The sequence below is a fragment of the Anser cygnoides genome, chromosome 1, assembly GCF_040182565.1.
Source record: "Anser cygnoides isolate HZ-2024a breed goose chromosome 1, Taihu_goose_T2T_genome, whole genome shotgun sequence".
Classification (NCBI taxonomy): domain Eukaryota; kingdom Metazoa; phylum Chordata; class Aves; order Anseriformes; family Anatidae; genus Anser; species Anser cygnoides.
In genome coordinates, this window is record NC_089873.1 from 139,428,173 (window position 1) to 139,442,422 (window position 14,250).

Genomic DNA, 14,250 nt, shown 5'->3' on the forward strand with positions numbered 1-14,250 from the left:
TCTTTATAGACAAATCTAACAAACTTGTTGACGTTTCTATAAACAAGGAATTTTCAGGGAACCATCACTTTTCATCTTTTAGCAAAAAAACTTAAACTGCGATTGCAACTTACAATACAATTACAAGTTCAGGACTTCACATATACTTATTGCCAAGGCCAATGCACCATTCAGTCCTAACAATTCAGCATGCATCTGCTTGGATGAGCTATTTACGAGCTCATACAGTCAATATCCCTAACTCCAAGTATGTTGGGTTTTGTTCCTTGCCAAGTTTCAGTGGAACTCATCTCTTACCAAGCAAGTTTCTTTTGGCAGTTTAGCTTGCCAGCACTAGACTAGTATTAAAGGGTTTAAGAAAATGTAGGTCAGTTTTTGTAAACACTAAACTGACCACTGAAGTGGCATAGTTGTCTCAAATGAGTAATGAACTGCTGTTGCGGACTTCCAATTCAAAGTTTTGCCACTAGCAGACTTCTGCCATTTCTTATTAAGGAAAAAATCCCATGGTTAGTTTTAATTCATTTTAGAAGAGCTTAATCCCCCACAATTAAGCATTTTGACTGCCCTGAAATAAGTTCTTTACCAGCTATACAACACATCCACAGAAGGATCTAGCTGAAATTCTAGAGAGCAGTGGCACTCCGAGCCTGTCACACATCCCCTCATTAAAGTGCAAACAGCAGAGGAGCCTCAGCTGTACTGGAAGCCTTTCGGTTGTCGGCAGAGTTGAAGCTGAGAGAAGAGAAGAGTCCCTGGCCCTTCTTGGGAAGGCAAGGAGAGGGAGGAGGTGTAATTCGAACTCTGCAGTGCATTAGTTGGAGCTGCTCATTTCGGATGACCAGTTTCTTTCTTTGGCGCAGGCTTTTATCCCTGTGTTGACTGATGCTAACAGTGCAATTTGATTGTCCAGCTGGAAGTTGCTTGTGGTGTTTAAGAAGCATCAGTGTGCTCAAAACATCCCCATGGCAGATACGGTGGGAGAGCTGTGCTCTGAGCTGGCTGCTGGAGAGCACAGGGAATATTCAGGGTCACTTTGCATTGCACCCGAGATAGTATTCTCACTAGATGCCTGTATGTAAGCACCAAATTAATCCATCAGAAGGGCAGGTCTTATATTTTCTGAAGCAAATGAAACATCTTTGTTTTTTTCTCTCACCTAATTTGAGGAACCAGCATGTAGAAACAGGTAACATCCTTCATGATAAGGAGAAGGGTTTTGTCTTAAAGTGAGAGTTTGTATTCTATACTTGAATGGAACAAATATACTGTTTTACAGATTAAATGTTAGATAACTTTATGCTAAGCTTGCTGAATTCAACGTAAGGCCTAGATGTAACATCTTTACTTTAAAGAAAAATCAATTTTCTTCACATATGTCTGTCTTCAGTTCTGAATCTGTTGCTTAGCTTCTTCCTCAGGATCACTATCTGGAACATATTTATGACAGACAAAAAGATGAAAAATAAACAAAAAGCCTCTATTGTGTAACTCTCTTAAATAACACCCGAGAAGAGCTATTCTAGTAGGTGTAACTTCACTACAGATCCTGAAGTGAGATTTCCACACGTGTTTAAGAACAGCTTTTGACCTGGACTAATGGAAATCATTTATTTTGTAGTCTGAGGTACCTGAAGTAAATGAGTACTTTCTGAAAAATATTTACAGTGAAGTAGTTCTGTGGACCGCCTTTCTCTTTCTCCTGGGACCTTTTCCAATACAGTTCTCCCTCTGACCCTACTTTTGCTTTTAAAAGAAAACTTTCCCTTTGTTCTGAGGCTCTAAGTTTTCTTAGCTGTTGATTTTGAAGTGCCATGTCTGTCTGTGCTAGGTTTTCTTTAATAACTGTTTTACCTCACGTTGCCTGAAATGTGAAGTAGTCTGTAATTACCACGTGTCCTCTGAGCTGGGGCCTCACTCACCAGCATGTTAATGCCTGCTCCTTCGTGGTGAGTGGAGCAACTCACCTGGAGCAGCTGGCCAGGCAGCTGGGGAAAGGGGGAAATAAGGTAACTTTGCTCTTTGCAACAAACGTGAGACTTCGGTTCTGTTAAATAAAAGATCATTTGACTGCCAGTGCTCAAAAGCATGCTATAGCTAGCATGCTTTTGTGTGGTACCAGCCTGAGGAGCAGGTCTTTGATCTGCCTAGGGTAACTGCTAGGGCCCTGCTAAAGTGCTGATGTGTAGCACTGGGTTTCTAGAACTAAACAAGGTATTAACCCAATTACATACATTATTTGTAGTGCTGATGGTAATATTACTTTGAAGGTAAAAATCTTGCTGTCTTTGTTCTTTCCCAAAGTTTTTGGAGTCTACAGGTGGAAGGGTTTTTTAGTACCCCCATGGCACTTCTGTTGTGAACTGAGGCCTCGTTAGCTGAGCCTCTAAGCTAATGTTGAGGTGTCAGAAATTCTAATTTATAGGTTTCTTAGAAAATGATAGGCAGCAACTGACTCTAGGCATCAGTTTCAAGGTAACTTTTTCCTCTAGGAAATAGGAGTTGTAACTCAGTTGAGGGACTTCTGCAGCTGGGAGCATGATCAGTGGCTCAAAGTCAAGGAGAGGAAAGAAAGGTTAATTCAGGCTGTTTTAGCACAGGTAGTATTGCAGCAAAGGCTCCTAGATTGGAACCCAGAAAACTAAAAACTGCTCTCTGTAAGTACCTATCTCTTTCACTGACATAAGGAAGGGTATCTGTACAGGCCCTTTGCAAGATGGTAAGAAGTAAAATGAGGGTTCTTTGGTTTGTTTTTTCTTCAACTCTGGTTGGAAATGAGATGTAATTCTGGATTTTGAGCATATTTACACTACAATAAGCCATCATATAGCAGTAAACATTGTTTCTACATTTGGGTAGTGGCCTTGGGATGAAAGACTTCATGTTTAACCACTAACATTAAGTTGCCGCAATTCTATTTTTACCTTGCTTGCTATCTTGGTTTCTCTGTGTTATTGGACTTTTTTTTTTGAGACTAAGTACAAGGTGAATTCATCTTTACCTAGGCTAAGTGTGTTTAAATAATTTCTCTTGTTACTGGTCATTTATTTTTCAGTAATATGCTATATCAGAAATTTCTTGAGAAACAGACTTCAAAGCACTCATGCCATAATTGCATACAGTGTACCAAAAAAACACTAAGAATCACTTCCTTTATGAAACTGAACGCTTTTTAGGAACAAAAACACCAAGCATCTTCTCTGTAATTAACAGGATGGTAGTTTGCAACAGAGTTGTCATGCTTATTTCAACAGTTTGAAGCTGTAAAACTAGAAATACTTCAAAAGCAGATTCTTTCATGACCTGTCTGTTAAACTAGAAGTTGAAGTTTTTCTTCTGAAACTGATAACATAACACAAGTGTTTCAGATGTCTCCAAGAAGCTGTCTGGTGTATTATTCTTGAAACTTGATAGGTTGAAGACTGAAATTGTTTTTATTAAATTTTAACATACCAGAAATCTTCCTAAATGACAGTTTTTGGAAACACTCATGAATTTTTCCAACATGCTCTCATTCTTAAATAGCTTATTCAGCCTGTCATCAGAAATCTTTTTGAAGGTCTGTTGTAACAGATAATACCAAGAGAATCAAGTCATCTGAGGATGCCTATTATACATGATTTCATTGTACCTGGCTGTCAAATGTATATTTATCTATCTAGGTTCAGGCGAAGAAAGAAGAAACTTTGCCACCATCGCTTAGTCAAACCATTCCAACTTTCTATTTTCCTCGAGGATGTCCTAAGGAAAAAGTGAATATAGATGCTGTGATTGCCAAAATTGAGAGAACTTTCTCTCAGTTTCCGAATGAGAGGGCAACTTTAGACGACATGGGGAAAGTTGCAAAGGTGAGAATTTGCTGGCTGGCTTCTTTCAATACTGTACACCTATGGAAAGGAAACAGGAATTTTGTGCTTTTTCTTGCATTATGGGTTTTCATTTCCAGCAAGGTAGTGCTAGTAAGACAGCATACCTGCTGATGTTGATAGCACAGTTATGAGTGGAAAGCTTTGCATTAAGTCTGTCTTAAAACTTACATTATTCTTAGAAAATGTAACAAACCACAGAACAAAATGTGTTCTTTGTTGACCCATAGACTTAAGACAAAAGCCACTCTTGGTATGCACTTTGATTTTTAGGCCTCTACAAAATTAGTCATGTGGTGGAAAGTGTTCCTATCATTGGTATAAAATCTTCCGAGTGCTGTTTTTCTTAAAGCACTGTCATGAACATCCACTGTAAAGATGCTGAAACACAGAATCATTTGGTAATTTGAAATTATAACTCTTTAGTCAGTCGTGAAGAGTTAAAGTTACTGTAGAGTAACAAAATACCAGGCTTACAAAGCAGCTAAGATTTGTAAATTTTGTAGTACACAATAAGCTAGTTAAACTTAAATTTCTAATCAGTGCTTGAAGTATCAGTGCAAGTCATGGTCTTGGTCATTAGTCTTAGGTTCTCATCCCTGTTCCTGTCACTTTGCATTTCAAGTCCAGGGCCTAGAAGAATAGAAGCAGGCTCTTCTCCAGAGCAGGATTAGGGGTTGAGGAGCTCCTAGCCTACCTCACCAGAAGAGTTTAACTGCTAAGCTGAACGGTAGGATTCCCTCCTTCCACAGCTCCTTTCCAACTAGAAGGGGTGCTCCAGCAAGTGAGCTGGAAGGGTCCAGTCAGCTACAACTCAGTGATGGAAGGCACCCTCCTGAAGGGTAGGGAAAAGCCTCTCAGGCTGAGCAGGGTATTTGTGAGAAACACTTCTGTAAGTACTGGCATGAGAAATGTACATGCATGAGAAATAACTATCCTTTTCTGCCAGTGACCTTGCACATCTTGTAATATTTAGTCTTCTTTGAGATCCAAATGAGCTTCTCAAATGTTGGCACATCTGACGACTCCAAGGCATAGTCAGTGTCAGTCAAGAGAGCGGCACTTTGCTGTGAGGACTGAGGAAGCTTGGAGCAGACACAGAAGCAGCGCTGCAGCTGTATGGAAACACTCAAGTTGTGGAGGAGTACCTGCTAGTTACTGTGAAGCACTGCTGGACAGGGCAGGCCGGCCTGCTACCAAAAGTGGGAAGGATGTGCATGCATATGCAACGATGCAGATGACTTGAGCTATCCTCCAAGCCAGACAAACGTAAACTGGCTGCAGTCCAGAAGTTGTGTAACTGTTTGTGCTGCCCAGAGCTCAATTTAAACATGTCCAGCCCAATAGCAAGGACTCTGCTCAGCTGCTTGGAGGGTGGACAGACCAGACGTGACTGCATTCATCTATTAGGAATGCTGCAGGTTGCTTTGTTTTACTTGCCTCTTCTGAATTTTGGCCTAAAGCAGTTGCTTTAAATTAGCTAGTTTGGAGGGTGTAGCTAGTTTCAGAAATAAACTTAAAAAAAAAAAAAATCTGTGCTTACCATAGTGTCAGTAATGCTTCTAATCCCCTACAGATACATGTAATGTTACAAAAAGTTTTTTCCCATGATGTTTCCTCTGTTTTTTCCTTAACACTTGTAAAATTTATTTTTTTGAAAGACTTATGAGGGAGTAACCCTCAGGTAAGCAATCTTGTCAATGAATTGACTTGATTTATACTTTAATTATAGGCTTGTGAATGCCCACTTTACTGGAAAGGTCCTCTGTTTTATTGTGCTGGAGGAGAACGAACAGGATACGTGTCAGTTCATAAGTTTGTTGCAATGTGGAGGAAGTAAGTAGATCACTTTTTCAGAGATACTGTATTTTTAAATGAAATGTGATAGTCTAATCTCTGAGTCTATAAAGGGGAAGAAAACACTACTATAATCAGCCATTGACAGCAAACTTTTACCTGGGACAAAGTAAGTAGATCATTCCTTTAAAACAAGCAAACAACTCTATTATACTTAAAGATTTTTAAATGCTTGTGATAAATGACTGGCTATTTATGGGAAAAGTAAAAACCACGACACTAATTTGCAGATGTCATTTCTTGTCAAAATGCTTTCTTCTCTTTTTACTTCCTCTTTAGTTTCCTAGTTCTAACTTGAAAATGTCCTTTCATATAAGCAATTACTTTGAGTACCCCCTCCTCTAATGTAAATGTACAAGACTATACTGCTTTAACTTCCCTTGGAGTGAACTTTGCCATGTGTGATTAATTATCTTTTGAATTAAAAGTTGTGGTTGCAGTTTTGTAAGACTTATTCATGCTAATTTGTATGGGCATCCTAGGAGCGATTTTCTGTGTATGGTAGTAAATGCATATCTTTACATTTCAGAATACTTCAGACCTGCTATGATGATGCTGCAAAGTTTGTTCATCTTCTAATGAACCCTGGATGCAACTATTTGGTGCAAGAAGACTTCATTCCTTTTTTACAAGTAAATTGCAACTGAAACTAGTTCTAGAAAACAAAACAAAATTACGAGCTTGCAGAGTTTTTTTAGCTAAACATGCATTTTCATGGTCTTCATTAAAGTTTATTAATAATACTTTGTGTAGCTCACTTCGTGTTGTCCCCTGAGATGCTAGTGACTTCTTTTAAAGTTAATCATTTTATGGCAGGTGATATCTTTTTTTAAGATCTGCAGTAAGATGTATGGATTTGAAATTGTTTGCAGGAGTAGCTTGTATCAGGAATTTTTTTGGGGTTTTGAAAAGCAGTTGAAGTTACTTGTGTCAAGGAGGCCCTTTGGAGGGCAAAGGAAAAGTGGCCTATGCATTCAAGATGTAATACAATTTCTCTCAAAGAGCAGCGAACAAATTTATAAAACCTGAATTGACTTTTAGTGCGTCATCATCAGACACAATTATAAGCTACAACAGTCAGTGTTTATCTGGCTAGTTTATTCAAAATTTTCTGCCTATGTAAAATACAGGAAACCTTCAGGTTATATGGCTATTAAGAGATTATTCTATTCTTAAGGTGATCAGTGTTTACACGAAGCATGCTATAAATGAAGCTATTAATTATTCTACTTAATTTGAACCCTCTTGCTTAAGGAAGGAGATATCACAAACAAACAAATCTGTGCTATACAGTCACTGATGAATACTGTTCAGGATATTGTTATTCCTTTCTCTGTAGGATGTGGTGAATAGTCATCCTGGCCTATCATTTTTAAAAGAAGCATCTGAGTTTCATTCTCGGTACATTACCACAGTAAGTGTTTTTTTATTTGGAAAAGCTATTCTTGTTAATTAAGTACAAAAATCAGAATGGTTAAAATTAGTTGACAAGCATCTTTCTCCTTTGGAGGGGAAAAAAAAGTTGAGTATGCTGTCAGTCTTCATTTCTACATAACTAGAAATATTGTGAAGAAAATTGATTTCTTTTAGCATTGTAGTAGAAAGTGGTGAACTTAATACTAGGAGGAGAAACACTGAATTGTAATAGTGCAGAATAAGTTAATGAACATTGAAGAAAAAATGTACTATTATCTTAGACTTACTTGATTGTGGATGTAGACTATACTCATTAGAATCCCACCCTTATTCTGGGATTAATTAAATGGAATTTTGAATGAAAAGTCTATATTAGCATGATTATGTTCAGCATCAAGTAAAGTAATGAATATATTGAAGCTGCTTACCATTTTCCTCTCCGGGGATTTTTCTTTTTAGGCAGGTTTTTATACAAGAAAAGCTTCATTTCTCTTTGTACAGTTACATGACTGAAGTATTCTTTCTGTACACAAGGGAAAAATCAGTGACACTAAATTTTTTCAACTGTAGACTAGATACCCAATTCCACTGAAGTCTCAAAAGATGAAAACTTCACAAAATGACTTCCCATTCATTCTGTGCACATGAAAACTAGTTTAACGAATATTCCCCAACACAAACCATGTGGAGTTGGTCATATTTTATCCAGCTTATAGTTTTACCCAGACCTAAACTGTGGAAGACTTTTTGAAGTGTTTGGTTTTGGTTCCTTCTATCCTTCCTATAGAGACTGCCAGCCTATCAAGTAGGTCCTGATGTATTAGTTCTTACTTCTTTTTGTAATCATTGCATGAGCTCCTGGATCCTTCTTGCCAAATGTGACTAAAGGAAATGTTCTGCCTGTGAGAGTAGTTCTCTTGATTAATGGATTGTGGTTTGTATCAAAGCCTGCTCTGCTTAAAATCATGAAAGCTTGCTGTAGGAAGGAAAAAATCCTGCCACTTCCAGTTACTTTTCTTTGGATGAACAGCTTATTTGAGTAGGTCTGAGCCTAGCAATATTGAGTAAACTAGTGCTGGCAGCACTCTACTAACAAAACTTAGTATAGTTTCAAGAGAAATCCATGTTTAATCAAAATTCCAGAAAAACTAGTATTTTTAGTAATGTAAGAATATTTGGAATGCCATTCTGCAAATAAAAAATGGCAAGAGGACTCTGCTGTTATTTCCTGTCTTTGTTTCAGGATGGACTGTTAGTGGTAAATTGACTTACACAGCCTTCTAAAATTCTGTCCTAGAAATTGTTACTAATATAGGTGACTTTACTATAAGTTAAAGTAAGGCATTTCGGACGAGGTGATCTTGGAGGTCTTTTCCAACCTTTATGATTCTATGATTTTATGTATTCACCTCAGTTCAAAATAGCCTTAATCTTACTACCTGAAGCTTTAAAGTGTGTTGTAAGCATTGCAGTTGAATATTTAATCTCTGTTCATGCTAATTCCAGTTAGCAGTTAAATGAACCATTTTTTGCAGTTTGTGTATATATATATGTGTGCATGTGTATGTATACATACACTTCATAAATCTATTTAGTGAAGCAGGTGTTTAAATATTGTTCAACCATTGAAGCAACTGATTCTGTCTGCTAGGCAGTGATTTAAGTTGGTTGGTCAGCCTAGTGGTAAGGTTAGGTGCATATGTTCAAGATAAAACTGAATTACATTAAAAACGTTTGTCCTGACAAATGGGATACTACATTTAGTCTGCAAGTATGTTGTATGTACATCTTAACTATGAATTTTTGAAATTCCAATCTCCACAGTTTCCTCTCCCTTATGACAAACCGTTGTGCAGCCTAGTAAGGAAGGCAATTCTCTGACAATTGGCTTGTACTCTGCTTCAATTCACTTTAGAAAACTGTCTATTATGCCTGTTCCCAGTTGTCTCCAGCAAACATTCAATTTTGTTTTTATTTTTAGACCAGTTAAATGTATAACAGATGAGATAATGACATGCAGATGGATTAAGTTGCAAAGCTAAGGCAAAACCTTTTTAGAAAAAATTGCTTTGTAGTATAAGCCAAAAATGGGCCTTCCCTAAACTCACAATTAGAATTGAGCTAATTAAGTTTCAGAAGCAGGCTGGTCTATTCTCCTTTCTACATCTAGGGAGCCAGCTGTTCTTTTTCAAAGTATGAGCTGCAGAGCTTACTGTATGCAACAGTTTAAGCTTTATTTTAAAGCATCATGAATAAAACTCTTATGTTTGTACTTTAAAATGGTGGTTTTCTTTTAACTATTGTCATGCTTCAATTAAAACCTGAGGTGATGAAAACTTAAATGAAAAGGTCTTTAGTTTGGAAGAGCTTTTACTGGGGGAGGAAGGAATTCCTAAAGAGATGGCCTTTCTTGGCTAATAACTACTGTTGTAAGTAAAATCCTGTGCATGCAACATTTAGTGCATTGCTAATCAGCAGGTATAATCCATTTCCAGTTAAGCAATTACAGTTGATAATACCTTAGATTTTTTGGTCTACTTTATTATTGATGCATGAATTATTTGGAATGTTTATCTGGTTGAATTCAGTATTCACCTCAAGTATTTTGACTTAAAAATTAAGAGAAACAGTTTTTTAAAGGCTCATGTTCGTAAATGAGCATGTTTGGGCAGGAAGAAACCAAATGAGGTTTAACAAGAGCAAGTGTAGAGTCCTGCACCTGGGAAGGAACAACCGGATGTATCAGTACAGCCTGGGGGATGACCTGCTGGAGAGGAGCTCTGTGGAGAAGGACCTGGGGGTCCTGGTGGACGACAGGTTGACCATGAGCCAGCAGTGTGCCCTCGTGGCCAAGAGGGCCAATGGGATCCTGGCGTGCATTAAAAGGAGTGTGGCCAGCAGGTCAAGGGAGGTGATCCTCCCCCTCTACTCTGCTCTCATCAGGCCTCACCTGGAGTACTGTGTCCAGTTCTGGGCTCCCCAGTACAAAAAAGACAGGTATCTCCTGGGAAGAGTCCAGCGGAGGGCCACAAAGATGATACGGGACCTGGAGCATCTTCCCTATGAGGAAAGGCTGAGGGACATGGGTCTCTTCACCCTGGAGAAGAGAAGACTGAGGGGATCTCATCAATGTGTATAAATACCTGAGGTGTGGGAGACAGAGGGATTTGACCAACCTCTCTTCAGTGGTTTGTGGGGACAGGACAAGGGGCAATGGCCACAAGATGGAGCACAGGAAGTTCCACACCAACATGCAAAAGAACTTCTTCATGGTAAGGGTGACGAAGCACTGGAACAGGCTGCCCAGGGAGGTTGTGGAGTCTCCTTCTCTGGAGATATTCAAGGCCCGTCTGGATGCCTACCTGGGCAGCCTGCTCTAAGGAACCTGCTTTGGCAGGGGTTTGGATCTGATGATCTTTCGAGGTCCCTTCCAACCCCTTCAATTCTGTGTAATTAAAGCTAAGTGGGTTATGCTAAATGCATGAGTTTACCAAAATGACCTACCAGTGAAACTGATTTAAGTAGAAGTGTTGGATACTCAACTGAATGAATTTACTTCTGGTTCCAATATCACTCTTGCCATAGAAGATAGTCATATTTCTTGCTAGATTTTTGTTATTCAGTTACAAGTAGTTTGTGCTATTTTTAGTAGTAATGTAGTCTTTTTCCATCTAACTTTAAATAGAATTAAATGGGGAGGGAGGGATATATTATCTGTTCACCTGCAGGAAGTATTGTTTCTGTCAGATGTTGGTTGGTTATATTTGTGTGGACTTAAGTTAGGGCATCCATGTCCCCTTTTTATTTGTCACTTCATTTAGGAAATAAAATTTTCATAGCAAATATGGGTCTTTAAATCCAAAGCCGCGAGATACATTAATGGGTTTATTAGATGATATCCTATAGTTTTGGAAGATTGGGAGGCAGTGAAATTGTCAATAGACGAATTCTGGATAGCATGTGAATATTCTACAGCGTCACTGTGTGGGGCATGGGTACTGCAGCATCGAAGTAAGAGTTACCTAGATTAGATATAGATGGAAGTAACTTGGGAATATGACATAAGAGAAGCATCAAAGTGCAAGTAATGGAAAGAACAGACTTCTAAGCCCTTCAGTTTTGGGGAAAGATGGAGTCATGTAATGTAGCTAAGGCTTATCTTTGATCACAAATATTTGTGAGGGTGCTTAGTTAGCATACTGAAAAAAACATCTTCATTTTCTTTTTCTTGCAGGTTATACAGAGGATATTTTATACAGTAAATAGGTCCTGGTCTGGGAAAATAACTTGTAATGAGCTCAGGAAAAGCAACTTTTTGCAGGTACAGAATATCTAAAACTTTGCAAGATGTCTCTACAAGTTTAAAAACTGTATTAACTAAATGTTTAAGGGAGTAATGTAAGAAGCATTTTTTCCTTTTGCAAAACTAGTAGGACTAAATTGCATTAATATGTATACAGTAGAATATGTTTAATATGTATACAGTAGAATGTTTAAATGTCATCTTTTATCTAGATCTGTCTATGTGTAAATTTGATTAGCAAAAGTCTGGCTGATGTCTTCGTTCTTCTATGGACACACTAGCTTTCAACCTTTTCTGTTAAGTCTTTTCTGTCATACTGCATGGTGTGCCCTGTCTCTGAAGATAAAAATTGTTCCATTGAAATATTATTAGGTAACAGTAATTAGTTTGGTTATCAGAACTCAGATCGCTCAGCAGCTGTCTTAGAAATTCTTTAATGTGTTCTACTTATCCTTCTGATAATAGAATGTGGCATTATTGGAAGAGGAAGCTGATATTAACCAGCTGACAGAGTACTTCTCATATGAACATTTCTACGTTATCTATTGCAAATTTTGGGAGCTGGATACAGACCATGACCTCTATATTGATCGGAAGGATTTAGCTCGACATAATGATCATGGTATGACAAATGAAGCATCTTTCTTTACATGTGTTATATGACCTTTAAGCTTTCACCTGAGAAAGTGGTTAGCTGCAAAGGACAGTGTTCATGAGTCTGTAGGTGTAGGTGATCCTGCTGACTCGAGATAAAGTAGGACAAGTCATTTCTGATGTTACTTTGTGTCTAGCAATACCTAATTTGAGGAAAATCCTCAATTTGAATTGGGATTGTGGTGAGGAAGAGGAGGAGGAAATAAGCTTGAAAGTGTATAGGCTTGACTGGGGGGGAAGGGAGACAAGAGGAAATGACCTTAAGTTGTGCCAGGGGAGGTTTAGATTGAATATTAGGAGAAATTTCTTCACTGAAAGAGTTGTCTTTAGTGAAGGAGTTGTGAAGTATTGGAACAGGCTGCCCAGGGAAGTAGTTGAGTTGCCATCCCTAGAGGTCTTCAAAAATGTGTAGATATAGTGTGTAGTGACATGGTTTAATGGTCAACTTGGCAGTGCTAGTTAAAGGTTGGACCAGATGATCTTAGAGGTCTTTTCCAACCTAAATGATTCTATTATTCTGTGATTCTAGCATATGGAAAGAGTAGAAAAATAAGCCAAACATTTGTTGCTTTGCTTATTTTAAGGATTTGTTGATTTGTCCTCAGCTGCAGGACATTTTATTTTAATACCATTTAGTGGCTTTACCTTTTCTGCATTCACAATATACAATGACTTTGCAATTCTGTAGACTTGTACACTTGCACCTATTTTAAATATTCTTGTAGCTTTTATGGAACTGCTATGTTTTCTTGTTTTGTTTGTTGTGTCTGTTGTCATCTTTGTCCTCTTCAGGACTGGAAAGCTTACTTAAATGCTAAGTAACTAAGGAATATGATCTTACATTAAAAAGGAACAAAAAGCATTCTGATAGCCTTCTGCAGGCAAGCTTTCAGAAGTTATATTTTAGCACACCGAGGGAGGGAAGCTTTTTTTCATTTGAGAGGTTGCTTTAGTAGGTACAGTGTAAGAAAGCAAGCAGAACTGATATGAGGCCACAGGCAGTTTATTTTGCAGTATTTTACATCCTTCAAGCGTAGAAATATTGGTTAAAGCTTAACAGTTGCTGTCTGAGACCTAGACTAAATAAGAGCATAAAATGGGCGATACCCAGATTTAGTCGTAAAAGCTTCTATTTTTGCATGTCAAAATCAAATACTCTGGATTCATCAATCCCTTCCTTTCTTATTGTCACTGGTTTAAAATTAGATCAAACACATGGAAAGAAAAAGTATTGAAGTATTTAGGTATTGAGCAACTTCAGTGTTTTAAAAGTAGATAGGAAGACAGCATATGTCTGAAACAAATTGGCAATCCTACAGTTCTGGGGATAGATGTTAATAGGGGCCAATATTCCCACTAAAATAATGTGTTGGTGGCACATCTTCTAAAGTATATAAAACAGATGAGCAGTTTGAATGGTTAACCACTTGGTTGAATTATCAGTATTTCTACAGTGTTGAAAAAGGAATTGAGAGCTAGAATAATCAGAAGTAATTCTGCTTCTATGAGAATAGGGTTGTATGCTGCTTTGAGTGCCTTCCACAAATTCCTCAAGTTGCTCTGCATGTCCCTTACAGGGGTAGTGGTCAGTTAAGACATACCTAAAATCCCTGAAATTGTTCCAAAATAAAAATATGAATCACAACCATGTCAGAAATAGATCCATGTCAGAATCAACTAGGTATGCTCATAAGCCATTAATATGCAATTCTGTTTTGGCCCTTTGCCAAAAGCAGGGTCACAAACTGTCATGGCACTTGAAAACATGACTTACTTGTCATAAAACTAGTAAATGATATCTTACTAATCAGCCACTCATTACTTCTGTTATGCTACTATTTCTGCGTCAAGTCTGAATTCAAAGCTGGTTGTTTGGTTCTAGCTTTGCTCTGGAGACTAAGTCGTCCTTTCCGAGAGGACTCAAAGGGATTAATGAGTACTAGAGTTGATCTTTCTTACAGGTGTGTTTGTGAGGTTTCCAATAAACTCTTCAACTAGACAGTACAAAGCAAAAATAATTTGTACATAACTGACAACTTTAAACCCTTCTTTCACAGCAATATCAAGTAGAATGATAGAGAGGATCTTCTCAGGAGCAGTAACAAGGTAATTATTTTGTATACTGATCTAAATCCAATCTAATATTTATATACT

The 14,250-nt window shown here is 37.9% G+C and overlaps 1 protein-coding gene across 5 annotated transcripts in view; it reads left to right on the forward strand.

Annotated features, from left to right (window-relative positions):
• PPP2R3B (protein phosphatase 2 regulatory subunit B''beta) overlaps positions 1-14,250 on the forward strand; it is a 51,338-nt gene that overhangs the window by 26,596 nt on the left and 10,492 nt on the right. For all 5 annotated transcript variants that reach the window (XM_048051167.2, XM_048051169.2, XM_013180694.3 and 2 more), the window contains 7 exons: positions 3,663-3,848; positions 5,599-5,702; positions 6,253-6,355; positions 7,063-7,137; positions 11,374-11,460; positions 11,908-12,064; positions 14,154-14,202. In XM_048051167.2, coding sequence (XP_047907124.2) covers positions 3,663-3,848; positions 5,599-5,702; positions 6,253-6,355; positions 7,063-7,137; positions 11,374-11,460; positions 11,908-12,064; positions 14,154-14,202 — 761 coding nt within the window. The remainder of the gene's footprint in view (positions 1-3,662; positions 3,849-5,598; positions 5,703-6,252; positions 6,356-7,062; positions 7,138-11,373; positions 11,461-11,907; positions 12,065-14,153; positions 14,203-14,250) is intronic.